Source organism: Octopus bimaculoides, chromosome 1 (genome assembly GCF_046866305.1).
Source record: "Octopus bimaculoides isolate indiv1 chromosome 1, ASM4686630v1, whole genome shotgun sequence".
Classification (NCBI taxonomy): Eukaryota; Metazoa; Mollusca; class Cephalopoda; order Octopoda; family Octopodidae; genus Octopus; species Octopus bimaculoides.
The window spans coordinates 2,667,535-2,684,326 of record NC_142928.1 but is presented as its reverse complement, the minus strand read 5'-3'; the positions used below and the strand labels follow the sequence as shown (position 1 = coordinate 2,684,326).

Sequence of the window (16,792 nt, the reverse complement as noted above, 5' to 3'; positions counted from 1 at the left end):
GATAACACAGAAAGCAATGAGGAAACAACCAGCTACGTGGTTGTTTGGTTTTGCTAAAAATACCTGCCAGATTTTTCCCAGATCACACCTTAGTGTCTAAAAAAAGAAAGAATCACCTGAGATAATCTATTCCAGGATATACAGAAAAGGTAGTCAGTCGTGATCAAACTAGGGCTAATTGACAAGAACAGTCTCTACTATAACAATAACAATAACAATATATGTATGTGTGCATGTATGTATGTATTTATGTCGTATGTATGTATTTATGTCGTATGTATGTATGTATGTATTTGTGTATGTATTTATGTATGTATGTATTTATGTCATATGTATGTTATCAATCAGTTTCATTTCTGTATTTCTTGTCCATAGAGAAAGAGCCGGACTCTAACATAGATTCAAGGCTCCTTCATTGGAACTTTTATCAACATCATCTAGGTATTTGTGCATATGTGTGTGTGTGCACTATTTGGTGTTAGTGTATGCGCAGATTTGTATGTTTGTTTTATGGATGCGTTTTTATGTATATATTTTCATGTCTAGATGCATGTATATGTATTTATGTGCTAAATTTTTGGAAAGTTTTACATATCTCTACAGTTCCATTGATGGCTTGAATCTGTAGTCTTCTAATCAGCCTTTTTCTTTCAGGTTTTGAGAACCCTAATTTTTCCGTATATATTGTATGTATATATGTATGTATGTATGTATGTATGTATGTATGTATGTATGTATGTATGTATGTATGTATTTATGTATGTATGTATGTATGTATATATGTATGTATGTATGTCATTATTCAGTTTATTTCAAGATTTCTTGCCAATAGAGAAAGAGCTGGTTTCTAACCTAGATCCAAGGTTCCTTCATTGGAATTTCAGCATCAACAACAGGGTATTTTTGTATGTATGTATGTATGTATGTATGTATGCTTGTATGTATGTATGTATGTGTATTTATGTGCTAAATTTTTGGAAAGTTTTACATATCTCTACAGTTCCATTGATGGCTTGAATCTGTAGTCTTCTAATCAGCCTTTTTCTTTCAGGTTTTGAGAACCCTAATTTTTCCGTATATATTGTATGTATATATGTATGTATGTATGTATGTATGTATGTATGTATGTATGTATGTATGTATTTATGTATGTATGTATGTATGTATATATGTATGTATGTATGTCATTATTCAGTTTATTTCAAGATTTCTTGCCAATAGAGAAAGAGCTGGTTTCTAACCTAGATCCAAGGTTCCTTCATTGGAATTTCAGCATCAACAACAGGGTATTTTTGTATGTATGTATGTATGTATGTATGTATGTATGCTTGTATGTATGTATGTATGTATGTATATGCTCAACTGTGTCTTTGTGTTTGAGTTTGTCTCCACCTCCATTCCTTGACAACCAGTATTGGTTTGTTTACATCCCTGTAGCCTACTGGTTTAGCAAAAGTGACCAATAGAGCATATACCAGACTTTAAAAAATAAGTATCTGGGCCAGCATGACCGCCCCTCCCCTCCAGCATGACCACAGTCTAATGACTAAAAAAAAAGTAAAAAAACGAAAGATAATGTATTAGGAAATGCCCCGCATCATACATATATGAGTCAGTGAAGGATATTCTGACAACAAAAAGGAAGGTTAAATCGATATATTATGTCATGAATTAGATATATATATATAAGAGCATGGGCTACTAACCCCAAGATTCTGAGTTCGATTCCAGGCAGTGACCTGAATAATAATAATAATAATAATAATAATAATAATAATAATAATAATAATAATAATAATAATAATAATAATACCTGTGAATTTGTGTGTGTAAACTGGGAATGCATACGAGTTTCTCTGCCCTAGGTGTATGGAAAACACTCGGCGAGAAATGGAAGAAAATTTGGAGAAAGAAGAAAAAAAACAACATAATAATAATGATGATGATGATGATGATGATGATGATGATGATAATAATAACAAGCAATTGAAACCCAATGAAACTGAAAATAGGTGGGTAAAGAAAAGAATGCATGGTCAATTTCATCAAGATGTTGAAGATAAGACAGGCAGAGAAAAAAGGTGGCTGTGGATGACTAAAAGTGATATAAAACCGGAAACGGAGGCTCTAATCTGTGCTGTCCAAGAGCAAGCACTAAGAACAGACTACATAAAATACAGAATAGACGACACAGGAGAAAGTGATAAGTGCAGAATCTGTGGACAAAACAGTGAAACCGTATGGCATATTACCAGCCAATGTACGCCACTAGCCCAGAAGGAATATAAGAGACAATATAGCCAGGCTTGTCCATTAAACACTCTGCAACAAGTATGAACTTGACAGAGCAAAAAATTGGTATGACCACAAACCTGAAGGCATTGTCAAAAATGGAAATGCAAAGATCCTATGGGATTTTATGATTCAATGCGACCATGAGATAGAGAATAGGAAGCCAGATATAACCCTAATTGAGAAAGAAAACATATTATGCTGGATCATAGATATAGCATGCCCAGCTGACAACAAGGTATGCGATAAGGAAGAGAGAAAAGTCAATAGATATGACAGGTTAGCTTGGGAGGTTAAGCAGTTATGGTTGATGAAAGAGGTAGCAGTAGTACCAATAATTGTCGGAGCCCTGGGAACAGTGAGCAAAAATCTCGAGAAGTATGTGGAACAAATAGGGGCTGCAATAAGGGTGGAGCACTTGCAGAAAACAGCACTGCTTGGAACCGCTTGAATACTCTGGAAGGTGTTCGAAAAATAAGAGGTGTTACCATAGTTCACTGGTAGTGAACAGCTGACACCGTAGTACATCTCCAGCATTAGAAGCTGTGCAAAGGCAATAATAATAATAATGGTAATGATAATAATAATAACATAAAAAAATACCTCAGGAATGAGAACCCAGGTTCGAAATTTCCCCAAGACACCTGATGAGGACAAACATCCATCGAATGTAGGACAAACATCCATCGAATGTAAATAATGTAAATAATGTACATAATTCCACATTTCTTAAATATAGAACTGTATTAAAAGATACTGTATTGGGAAATGCCTCACATGATACTTATGTGAGTCAGTGAAATATATTGTGACAACAAAAAGGAAGGTTAAATTGATGTTATGTCACGAATATAATTTGATAGTTAGAAACAAAGAAAAGATAGTTGTGACGGAACAGTATTGTGTGTATAAAGGTTATTTAGATATAATCTGACCAATTTCAAAATCTACAAAAAAAATTTACTGTAATAAACATATGTTCCTTTGTGGTTATGTACGTCCCTCTCTTGCTCAGTCTTTTGTGTGTATAGAGCAGGAGTGGCTGTGTGGTAAGTAGTTTGCTTACCAACCACATACACACACACACTCACACACACACTCACACACACACACACACATGACAGGCTTCTTTCAGTTTCTGTCTACCAAAACCACTCACAAGGCTTTGGTTGGCCCAAGGCTATTGTAGAAGACTTGTCCAAAGTGTCATGCAGTGGGACTGAAACTGGAACCATGTGGTTAGGAAGCAAACTTCTAACCACACAGCCATGCATATATGTGTGACTGTGTGTGTGTGTGTGTTTGTGTGTGTATGTATGTATGCATGTATGTATGTGTGCATGCATGTGCATGTATATATATATATATGTACATATGTATGTGTGTGTATATATGTATATATATACATGCATATAGGTAGATAGATGTGTGAGTACATGAACATAAATTTGTCAGTGTGTGTGTGTGGGTGTCTGTGTGTAATGCTGGCGTCTTTCAGGAGGTGAAGGAGGAGGAGGAGGAGGAAGAGCAAATTCCAAAATGACTGTGAAGGCTAATACCTGACCTCCAGCCTTAGATATACACAATGACACAATGACACATATCATCGTCGTCGTCATCATCATCATCATCTTCGTCCCCATTTAATGTTTGTTTTCCATGTTGGCATGGATTGGAGAGTATGACAGGCGCTGGGGAGCCCTTTGGAATCTGATTCTGAAGCAATGTTTTTGTGAACTAGCACATGTCTTTTAAGTTCAGTTATTGTCTTACAATTTTTTTGACATATGACACAAGTCGTAAGAGATGGTTGGTGTCCAAGATCATTACCTGTCTGGGCAATACGATTTTCATGTGACTTCATATGGTTCACGTATCCTGCTTTTGACAACAGAACACGGTCACACACAATACATATCTAATGTTCACTGTTGATTATGGTTCTAATTGCTCCTTTGCGACAGGTCCTTTTAAGTTCAGAGTGCTGAATCATCTTTTCCTCCCAGGCATCGCAACCAATCATAACAGCACTTCTCCACTTGTTCCGATCCAGAGCATCATTTTCCCAATCACTTTTGTTCATATCTAGTTTCTTCATGTTTTCCTTCACACAGTCTTTATACTTTTTCCTCGGTTTATGTTGTGGTCGCTTCTCAGCTCACCATAAAAAAGATGCTTTGGCAAACGCTCGTCTTTAATTCTAATAACATTTCCAGTTCATCTCATTTGAGCCAAGATAACATGTTGCTCAATTGAGTTGCAATGTGCCTTCCGCAAAACCTCTGTATCTGGTATGAAACATTCCCAGTTGATTCCTAAGATACGTCTGAGGCACTTTTGATGAAATTTCTCCTGCATTTTTATGTGATGCTTGTAAGTGGTCCATGTTGCATTTGAATAAAGAAGTGCGGTCAATGCACATGCTTTATAGACACTGATTTTTGTCTGCAGGGAAATACCTCTATCCACCCATCTTGCTTTCCAAATGCAACACTTCTCTTCCCTATTCAATAGTATATCTCTGCATCAAGACTACCATCTCTTGGCAGTGTGCTTCCTAAGCAAACAAAGGTGTCAATCACTTCTAACCTTGCTCCTTTCACAAAAATGTTTGGTTCAGAATATGTCTGTCCTGGCACAGGAGTAAACATTACATGCATATATACACAGATGTATATATGTAAATATAATAATAATATTAGGGACAAAATCCAAAATTACAAGTAAAAACTCAATTAAAATCAATTTATAAAAAATCAAAATTAAATTGAGCTTTATAGATAAAATATATATAAAATATATAGTTTTAGGGAAAATAACCAAGTTTCAAGAACTCATCGATGAAAATCTACTATCACATATATAAAAATTAACAATTAAAAGCACAATAAATGAGTATAATATAAAACAAAGTAAATATCATAAGATAAAAATAATTGTTAATTTTTATATATGTGATAGTGGATTTTCATCGATGAGTTCTTGAAACTTGGTTATTTTCCCTAAAACTATATATATATATGTGTGTGCATGCATGTGTATATATATCCATCCATATATATATATTCTCATCCAAGATGATGGAGACGAGTACTAACGTCCCAATGTGGCAGGCTTGATAATTGCTGAGAATCCTCAGCATGAAACCAACGGTAGCCCTGTTAACCAACAAATATATATGTACATAACCTGATGTATATATATATATATATATATATATATGTATATATATACATCATCATCATTGTTAAATGTCCTTGTTCAATTCTAGCATGGACTGGCCAATTTGACAGGCTCTGATGAATTCAAGGACTGCATCATGCTTAAAGTCTGTATTGGGAAGGGTCTTTACAGCCAGAGGCCTTTTTAATGCCAATCACTTTATAGATAGATACTGGGTACTTTCTTCAATCCAGCAGCACTTGTGGTCACCACTCAGCTTGCTAGAATAAGAACTCCAAGAGAGACTGATTTGTGGGAGGTGACGAAGGATTAATGCTTGAGAGAATGGGTCAGAGCAGAGCAGGTTTCTCACTGTAAAGGGGCTACATGGCTGCTCACATTTCAGAAGAGAATGGAGGGTGATCAGGATGATGTGGAGGAAGAGATGAAATTTTTCTTCTGGATATAGAATAGACTTGAACACACAAAAAGAGGAGATAATTATGTATGGAACGCCTTTGACCAGAAGTCTGCTCGATCAAGGCTGACATAATGTTAAAAGAATAACGGTTTAGAGGTTGTTAACCTCTAAACCGATCTTGAACGAGTTAACCTGGGATCGAAGACGTTCTGGCCGCGACGATTTCGTCATTTTGCTATATCCATGACTACCATTGTTCAGTGTCCACCCCGTATTTTTTTCATGAAGGTTGAGTGTGATTGGAGGGAGATTTGGTTGCTATTTCTAACAACTACATAAAAGCTCTCTCTTTTTCTCACGTTGATAACTTCGAGGCAGAAGATCAAGGACTGTTGTCTTTGTCAAAAACAACATATGCAGTGTTTAGATAGTAAATCAGTAAATTCTAGATTTACTATTGGTTCGATCATCAATCTCTTCTCTCCTCATCACAATAGGAAATTGAAATAAAGGGATTAGATATCGATGCATACTAAAAACAAAAAACAAAAATAAAACCGAAACAAAAAAAATGAAATATTTACTTTTTGCTAGATCAGGTGGGTGTATAAATTTCAAAGAAACCTTTGCTTTTTACAATTTAATATCAAATTTATATACAACTAACTGAAAATATAATATAATTGAAACATATAGCTTGGTAAGGCTCCGGCACCAAAAGCATTTACGATAAACTAAATCCAAGAATGAACGCTAAGAAAATATATTATTATTATGAAAATGGCTACTTAGGGTTAATCAAAGCCCTGATTGAAGAAACCTTTGAGAAAAGATGTTGAAGCTTTTGATCATCCAGTCATTAATTTTTTTTAAAGGAGATTGTATGTAGGTGGACTCGAAACTTATAGAAATCATACATATTGGGGAAATAAATTGAAGCAACTGATTGAATAAGCGTCGAAGGAAAGGTCTAGTCTCTGATAACAGACTTCATATCGAATATTTTAAATGTAAACCCCTAACTCTAATTTTCTCTTACATTTGAGCGAATAAACCTCACCCTTTTATATTCACTTCGCATCCTTTTTCTAAGTATTTAAGGATTGAAGATGGTTAAGTTGGTAACGCAGTGTGTAGAAATATATAAGTGCAATATTTACTTACACCCCTTTACATTCCCAGTTCAAATCCCGCCAAAGCCGACTATGTTTTTCATCAATTTAGGGTGGATAAAAATTATGAGTCAATTACTACGGTCCATTTGATTCATTCTCCCTCTAACCCCTCCACATTTGGACCCCATGTGTCCGTTAGAATTTAAAACTAAATTATTTTTAATGTGAGGAACATAAAATCCCATTTGGAATGGTGGACGGCGGCGGAGGAACTGGCAGGGAGCCGGACAGACAGCATGTTCGTTTTCAGTTATGTCCCTTTACTTCCTGAGTTCCAGTCACGGCAGGGGCCGGTTCCCTTCCTAATCCTACTAAAAAAAAAAAAAAAGGGCTAACTTGTGGGATTTAAATGTCAATGGTTGAAATTAATATTTTCGTTTCGGAAAGAAATATCAAAAATATAATTTATTTATACAATTGACTGAAAGAAGTATTGTTCATCACTTTGGTTTATGAACTCCCATGTAAACAAATTCTATAATTATTTAGGCATTGAAAATAAATATATATTTAAAGAAGAAATGTTGTTTATTGATGGGGAATGATGATGATACTACTACTACTAATAATAAAAATTTCTAGCATAAGCTTCAAATTTGGAATCAGAGCCAGCGGTGATTAGATTAATCCAATATCTAACTGGTACTTCATTTTATGGTCCTGGGCAACCGACCTCGATTGGAATTGAGCTCAGAATATAAATTTACGCAACTAAATAGAACAATGCATGCTGTCTGTCACTCTACCGATTCTGCAAAACTAAAATATCGATTTTTTTTGTTTAATATAGGCACAAGGTTTTAAATTTGGAAGTGGGGGAAGTAGAATCAATTTTATCAATGCCAATAGTTGATTTGGTCGGTTATATAATTAATTGTAAAAATAAAATTGATAATTATGAAAAAAATTAGGGGGTTGTTTGGAAATAATAAAATGAAGTACGCGAGGACGGCTGAAGGATGGGAAAGATTAAAGAATGAAGGAGGAAATTAAAAAGGAAAAAAAAAACCCAAATAAATAACGACGACTGCGCAGACAGACAGGTCAGATCACGTGCTTTGATGACGTCAGTTTTCGCCTCTTTTTAGCTGTCGTCTCCCCTTCTTCCGTCACTCTCTAGCTTAGAGGAGAAGGATGTTTTGTTCCATCAATAAGTAGTTTTGTAATCATGGCAGAGAGGAGGAGATCTGATGCTGGACAATTACTGATTTCTACCACCAATAACACCACCACCGCCACCCTAACCAACAACGTCAGCAACAGCACTAATTCTACCTCTACCACCACTAATACTACTACTACTACTACTGGAGTCATAGTGACAACACGACTGGAACACTTGTCTACCCCCACCACCACCTCCATTCTGTTATCATTGATATTACTGTTGACGACAGCGTCAACTCTGGCTGCTAATATTTTCTCTTTTTTCTGTTTTCATAGCAGTCTCTTCTTGCAAAACTACCAGAGTCAGCGTCGTGTTTAGCTTTTCATCGACCACCACATACTCAACAAACACACTCTTACCTATCTATCTCATAGAAATATCTGCACTTCTTCATAACAGCCAAGCACTGTCTAGGATTTATGGTAAAGGTATATAAAAAAAAATATATAGAGATTTATATATATATAAACTTATGAATAAATATATATAATATATATTTATAAATAAATTATACATATATATATATATAATATATATTTGTGTGTGTGTGTGTGTTGTATGTGCGTGCGTGTTAGTGCATGTTATGTCTGATGGGATACACGCATATATATTTATAAACCAGCTGGACATAAATATCAATATATTCACATTTAGTCACTGAAGGTGAAAAAAATCCAGAAAGAAATCAAAATCTTAATTGCATTCTTGTACTGTGTGATATAAATATATATATATATATGTGTATATATGTATATGTGTGTATATATAAGTCCCTGGCTTTCTTAATTTTGAGCAACATTCTTCCTTAAAACAACGAACACTTGTGTACGCAGACACGTATGCTGGAGGCATTGTGTATGCGTTCAGACATAAATATATCTAAGGCATGTTTGTTAGTATTAACGGAAGAGGGAAGGGTTACAATTGAAATGTGTGGCTAGATGTCTGGTAAAGTTGCTATCAATATCTGACCCACAGAAAAAGAGAGATCTTCACATTAAAAAAAAAAAAAAAAAAAGATGGGAGCTAAACAAAGCTCAACTGGACCTCGTATGAGGACATATTCGGGCAGTGGCCAAAGTGGAACAAGTACAGGCAATGCTGGCAACTCTGGAGGGGAACTTGCTGTTGTTGGAGGTTCTGCAGGAGCAGGTCAAGCCACAGCTGCGAGGGCTCGAGCCCGAAGCTTGGGCAGTTTTCATCCATCTACAGGACATTCACCTTCTCTTAGTATACCAAATAACAACGGTTCTGGTGGAGTTAGTGGTGGGATAAGTTTGTTAGGGGCCATGTCCCCAGACTCAGATTCCAGTACACCAGAGGATGCACCATTCGGACGTTCTTTCACACATTCGTTGCCTGTACACTTATCTTTCTTCACAGGTACGTATCCTCTATTTACTTTTACCCTTCTTTGTCATAAACGTACCCTCAAAACGAAAGATCGCCCCCTCTTTTTTAAAGCCAACCCCCGATGTAATAAAATGTGTTGGTAAATATGACGAAATACTACATACTATGTATACAATTTAGCATGTACAATGTATATATTATGGTTCTAATGTTTATTTTGATAATTTTCTGGCGCCTTCCATGTCATGACCTTTCCCCTTTTTACTTTTTCAATGTTAGTAAGGGCATCTTTGATATAGAAATGAGTTTCGTCTGTGTTTCCTGGATTCTACCTAAGACATGTATTTAGTGACAATGGCATCAACACAGACTGAAGTCCGCGCCTCATGACGACAACACAAGAGCAATGTGTCTGAAAGTGATGTCTTTCAAGTAAACACTTAACAAGAAATACGACTACTTTTGGCTAATTAACTTTTGGCTAATTAGCCCTTGGTTTTACTGCCCAAAACATCGTTCGATCGCTCCCATCGTGTAATCAGCTTGTATTTTAATAATATTAGCGCCAGTAAATCGCAACGTGAGTTGCTTGCTTAAAATATGTGGAACACACACACATACACATAGACGTCTTGTCAGTCTTGTAATGTCAAATTGTCTTTCTCTTTGATTTATCAGTTTTGCAAAACTAGAAACTGGAACCTTTTCAATATCTTTTAAATCATTCTTTAAATTTCAGAAACTTGTTACTGTCCCTGGAACTTATTTATGGCATAAATACTGTATTATTGTTATTAATATGGTGCACATCTCACCATGTGTACAGAATGTATATGTCGAGACATACATATTACACGAGAATAGATTTTTTTTTGTGTATGTATCTGGGTAGCTCATTTATTATTGAGCAGCCTTTTTTTTTTTTAATATTTTTCCTGTTGTATAGAGGAGAGTTTGGATTGATAATTATTTCCTGATAATGATATCAACTTCACTATTGATAAATGGCAAAGTTTGGTTGGGGGTGGGGTGAAAAAAAATCAACATTCTTTAAAATTACGTAATTCACACTCCTGTATAGTTATTGATTAGTGGTATGGTAATATACTCATCATTTGCGCGTGTGTGTGTGTGTATATATATATATATATATATATATATATAGTGTGTGTGTATATATGGAAGAGTGGGGAGGATGTAATATATAAGTGAATATATAGCACATGTGTCATGTATTCTAATCTACAGCCTGCACACGCACTTAACCATTGCATCTTTGTCTGTCTCCCCCCCACCCTCACCGTTCCGTCCTTTTTTCTTTTCTTTTTTTTTTTTTGATAAATTAAGATTTTTATCTTCGAAACAGATTCTTATTAAAAAAGCTATTATCAGTCTTACTGATAAATTTAAAGCGGCCATCGATTAGTATTTTTTTTCTCTTTTGTATATATATATATAATATATTAATACCCATTTCTCACGTTGGATTACAAAAAATCCATGTGATTATCTTGCCTTGAATATTAATAACTTTATCTGGCTTATAATTTCATTTTCCCTGAAATAGGTATCTGAATTAATTTTTCTAAGAACTCTATTTCTTAGCCTAGATATAATAGTTGAATTTTATTCTTTTTCGCCTTACTTTTACTTGGATAGTTCGTGATTTTACTGTATATTAAACCAAGTTTAAAAAAAAAAGAAGATAATAATAATAATAATTAGATATTCTCAGTTTGTAAACATACACCTGTGAGTATAAACGTTGTAGGTTGTGCGACTGTTTATTATTAATAATCTCAAGTGGAACCATAGTTAATTTGTGCGAGTTCATTGTTGCATTTGTTCCATCGACAGCTGTGTGCACTTGGCACCTCCTACATTAAATACTTGTCGACTGGGGCGGCACACATCAGTCGGAAGCTTTTGTCGAATTATTACACAATAACAACAAACATTTATTAGTTTTAAATTGTTGCTCCCCGAATCTTCCTCTCCGTCGCCCGGTTTTTTTTTTCCCCCCCAAATAAGACTGAGCTTTTGGCTGTCTGATACACTTTCGATATAGAAAGGTATTTTAAGGATCCATCGACTTTTAATTAAGTGTTCAATGTTAAACTTATTCTGTTGCTCAATGCTCCCCCCCCCCAAGCTTCTCGATGTGGTTTTATTAAAACTTTTAAAGATATTAACTCTTGGAGGTTGCTCCTACAAGTACGAACAACATCTGTGTTCATAAAATAGCGGGTAGGAAAACGACTAGGAAAGGTTTTTGTCAACATGGAAATATAGACAGGGCGGACGGTTAGGGAGGTGTCTATTGATCAAAAACAAACACTCATTTACATAATTGGAACATATGGAATGGTGTTCTTTGTTATTGTACGCCATATCTCGATTACTGGCGAGTAATTATTTTCCTCTCCTTTCTACCTAACCCACAACCAGTTTGGTTTGCTAACATTTGAAAACAACTTTTCGCTCAGCTTATTTAATTGTTATTATTATACATTTATCATCATTATTGGCCATCTAGCAGAGACGTTTGTGCGTTGGACAAAATTCTTGGCGACGTTTCTTCCGGTTCTTTCGAATTTGCTTTTCTTCTTTACGGTGGTCGATAAAATAAATACCAGTTGAACAATGGGGTCGATGTAATCGATTAACCCTCTCTCCTCCCAGATTTCGGATCTTTTGCCTATACTAGAAAGGATTATTATTATTATTATCTTGGTCACTATCACTGACTTAACATGCACATGTTTTATTGGGGAGTGAGGGTTTCATATTTTGGGTTTCAACGCGTTCCAGTTGACTGAAAGTCACTTACTGCGACGTAGAATTACTTTATACGACTGTTTGTTTTGTTTTGTTTTTCAGATCTTTTATAGACTCCGAATGTATTACACAATACATTTTTAAACATTACTATCATATAAGTTTGTGTGTGTGTTTGTATGCATACATACAACGGGGTTTGTCGAAGCAGCATTATAACCCCCACACAAACCAGGGGTAAATCAATACATTCAGCCCTTTAATATTTGATAGTAAGTCACTACACATAGATCAGAATTGGGCCCTTGGAAAATTACTCAGTGCGCCCATACTTTAAGACAGCCTTTTCTCTCTCTCTCTCTCTGTATATATATATATATATATATATATATATATATATATATATATATATATACATATATATTGATTTATTGAATACTCGGATGCAGTCTGTGAGTTAAGTGTTTTGTTAAACCGTTGTTTATGTGTGTGTGTGTGTATATATATAGATATATACCAAAATGGTCTTCTGAACCGTTATATTTTTTCTAAGAATATTAATGCTGCTACTGGCATCATTTTACATGTGAAATGGTGATAGAAGATTGTTGGAAAGTCCGAAAGAGCTGCTCGCAATGCTGTTGTGTATTCTATGGGTACCAACGAAAGTGTTACCTTGAAGTAACTGTTACACATCAGAACTTGCTTACTCCAAGCAATATTAAAAAAAAAAACCCATCCATCTCCTAGTTACTGCCCAACTTCGCAATCTGTATATGTCCATAGGGCGCTAAATATTCACTGCTGAATAGTGGCTTGTGGGTTCCGTTCTGAGACAGGGCTGCGCGCTGTGTCCTTGAGCAAGGCACTTCATTTTCGCATTGTACTACTGGATGAGTACTAATAGTATCTAACGGGTGTTGGAGCTGGAAAGAGGTTACCACTGTGATGTATTGGTGGTCTGTACGTCGGGGTTAAACTTAGGCATTTTGGATCGTTTAGAGGCTCTGAAACTGGTGTAAACCCAAGAAACTTAATGGGCAGGTAGACCCACGAAGGATTCTTAATACAAGCACGATGACTATGTATATGTAAATATATATGCGTATGTGTGTGTATTTAATATTAGCTTTTTTCTTCTCGTATGATAAGATTACTTCGTTTCTGTAGGAAAAACGATGAGTATACAAAAGACTTATTCAACTGACTTCGGGAGCTTGGTTTGTTTGCGTTATGTATATATTTGGTCTTTAATGACACCCGTACAACATGGGTGTGTGAACAAGTACACACTTCACTCCAGACTTATAAATAGACTCAAACGACAAGTGAATAGTAACGGAAACCTGTAAAATTATATCGGTTTATGTTGTGTCAGTATTGTTTGTGCGTTTAAACGTTTAAAAATATCATAAAACTTCCAAGTGCAGTCATTCACTACTTAAGCTATAAAATGTAAGCTTAATGTGTAGTGAACTTGTGTATAAAATGTGTGTGTGTGTGTGTGTGTATATATATATATATATATATATATATATACATATATATATATATATATATATCCCTGACAAGAGCTTAACTGACCAAAACTCCGAAATCACTGTCAGTAATATTCTTGTTTAAGAAGACTAAATTTGTACTCTACAAAAATATAGAGTAATCCATTATATTAATGTAAAATTGTTTTTATTATAACTGAATATAAAAACAAACCTGTGTGTGTGTGTGAGCTAAATCTGGTCTAAACAGATTTTTATCGGATATGTTTTAGCAAAAATATATTTGGATTATACAGGAAAGGCGGAAGGTAAATAGATTTAGCTATAAATCTTTTTGCCTTCCGCCTTAGGTAAATAGATTTAGCTCTCAGATAAAAGAATATATTTTAAAAAGTAAATTATTTTTGTAAAAATAAAAGAAAGCTTAAAATACGTAGAGGAATAAGTTGTTCATCCTCGTGAAGGCCCTGCTGCAGGAGACCTTATGATCATAGGCGTTCCAACCGTGACTCTCGCTTTTTATTCAGACAGCGTCTCTATGGTTACTCAGTTTGTTGTCCAACGTTTCCTTGCTCTTATGACAATAGGGGTTGGTAGGTATAAGGGAAATTTAGCTGCTATCTCTTGCAGGTCGAACAACCTCTAGGAGGCTTCCTTTGTCTCGCATAATCCTAACCTGTTGGTATAATGCAAAAAGTTCAATGGGGATAAGACGTGGCCTAGTGGTTAGGGTATTGAATTGACAATCGCTAGACCATGGGTTCGATTCTTGAGCAAAACACTTCATTTCGCATTGCTCCAGTCCACTCAGCTATGAACGGGTGAACCCCGTGACGACACGGCCTTTCGACCGTGGAGAATGTTGGCCTGCTCGCTTAGCCAGCTGAATGGCGTCATTCGAAAGCTAAAGCAGTGTGAAGCGCATTGTGACTAGCGATGTATAACAACATCCGATAGTCTGGTCGATATTGTGCTCTATATATATATATATATATATATATATACCTAAACCAATGTATTCTGATCTGCCGTAGTTCAGAATACATTGAGTTCGGTATATTCGAGGTTGATGTCAGAGTATTCATGCTCTAGATCAGACCTACAATATGCGTCCCCTTCTCCCAATCCCTCAATAAGAGCTGCCTTCTCCAGTTGTTTTCTCTCTTCAATAACCTCTACACCAGCTGCAAAATGCTGTCGAAAAATTCAGAGCAAGAAATCTGTATTATGATGATGATGCATTTCACTGAGTAAATCTTGTTACTGGACAAGATACGAAGCGTTTCACACCAAGTCATGTGACTGGCCACAACACTCGCCGAGCCTCTCCCTCCACCTTCTCCACCCGCCCATGTCCTTTGTCCTTCTTTGTTCTGGAAGTGATCTCACCTGCTCTCTTTATTACTAAGTTTGTGCGTCTTTAATTGGATTAAGAAATTTTGTGTACTTTATGCGTAGGGAGGGGGCCCCCTGCTTTTAGCACTCCAGGCAATCACCTATTTTGTTTAGATCATGGTGCCGGCCCTGGGTTATATTCCCAACTAAAAGCTGAGTATTAAATGTGAGGTTGATAAGTTCATGACCGTACAATCAATTTTTGAATCCTACTTCGGCATTGAAGCATTGTAGCCTTGAGCAAGGCACATAACTATGCTTGTTCTAGTTGATTCAACAGGTTGTGTACATTCAATGTGCGTGTAAATGGATTTCATTGACAGAAACTGAAAGAAGCCTTCATGTATGTATATAATTAGGCTGTGCAGTAAGAAGCTTGCTTCCCAACCACATGGTTCTGGGTTGTTGTGAGTGGATTTGGTAGATGGAAACTGAAAGAAGCCCATCATATATAATGTCTGTGTCTGCCTTGCACTACTGCTTGACAACCTGTGTTGGTTTGTTTACATCCACAAAACTTAGTGGTTTGGCAAAAGAGACCAACAGAATAAGTATAGTTTAAAAAAAAAAGTCCTGGGATCAATTGATTCAACTAAAATTTAAGGTGTTGCCCCAGCATGGCTGCAGTCTAATGACTGAAACAAGTAAAAGATAAAAGGCAATCACGAGGCCATATTGTAGCTTAATGGTAACAGTTGATTTAATTGAAATTAGAAACATGGTTAGTAGCTTATTGTAGGATATGTAGAAGAATATGCAAGATGTCTAAGATATGCGATAATATTAACTGGAATTACGTTGTGCAGTGCAAACCTGACCTGAAGAAAGCAAAGCATAGATATGCAATGTATCCTAGGATCATACTTGTGTCAAGAATTTAGGACTGTTTGGAATAGTTGCTGATGTATATTCTGGGTATCAGGGTAGCCAGAAAGAATAAAGAAGCAGGAACAGTTAGGTAGGTACTAAGAACTGTTTGCCAGAATTGGTATTCCAGAAACATTAGCAGAGTCTGAAAATGTCTGAATTTCATGCTAATGACTGATGTACATAGATTGATAAGATCAGGTATGAATTTATGAAAATGGCTTCATGTCATCCAGAATCAAATAAAGCTGCTGAAAAAAAGAAAAAAAAAAAAAGGTCTGTAAGTATTAAAACGAGTTTAACTGTATACTCGCTGTGTTGAGGTTCTGTTGATGCATTTTTGAGGTGCATTGCTGTCAGACAATTCCTCACCCAAGAAGTCTTCTTAATCCAACTGCTTTGATGGGCAGATGCAAGTGTGGCTTTGCAGTTAGGAGATTAATTTCCTTAGCATGTGGTTTTGGGTTCAGCCTCACTGTTTAGCCCCTTGGTAGTATCTTTTATAGCATGAAATCAGTTAAAGCTTTGAGTGGATTTGGTAGGCCAAAAGTGAAAGGAACTCATCTGTGTCATCATCATCATTTAAACGTCTGCTTTCCATGCAAGCATAGGTTGGACGATTTGACTGAGGGCTGGCGAACCAGATGGTTACACCAGACTCCAATCTGGCAGAGTTTCTACA

At 35.9% G+C, this 16,792-nt stretch overlaps 1 protein-coding gene across 2 annotated transcripts in view; it reads left to right on the top strand.

Annotated features, from left to right (window-relative positions):
• Positions 1–8,102: 8,102 nt before the first annotated feature.
• Positions 8,103–16,792, top strand: part of LOC106871113 (E3 ubiquitin-protein ligase znrf2) — an 84,054-nt gene continuing 75,364 nt past the window's right edge. The window contains exon 1 of one of the 2 annotated variants that reach the window (XM_089347541.1): positions 8,103–9,601. In XM_089347541.1, coding sequence (XP_089203667.1) covers positions 9,238–9,601 — 364 coding nt within the window. In that variant the 5' untranslated portion in view covers positions 8,103–9,237. The remainder of the gene's footprint in view (positions 9,602–16,792) is intronic. The other variant, XM_014917423.3, reaches the window with a different exon arrangement.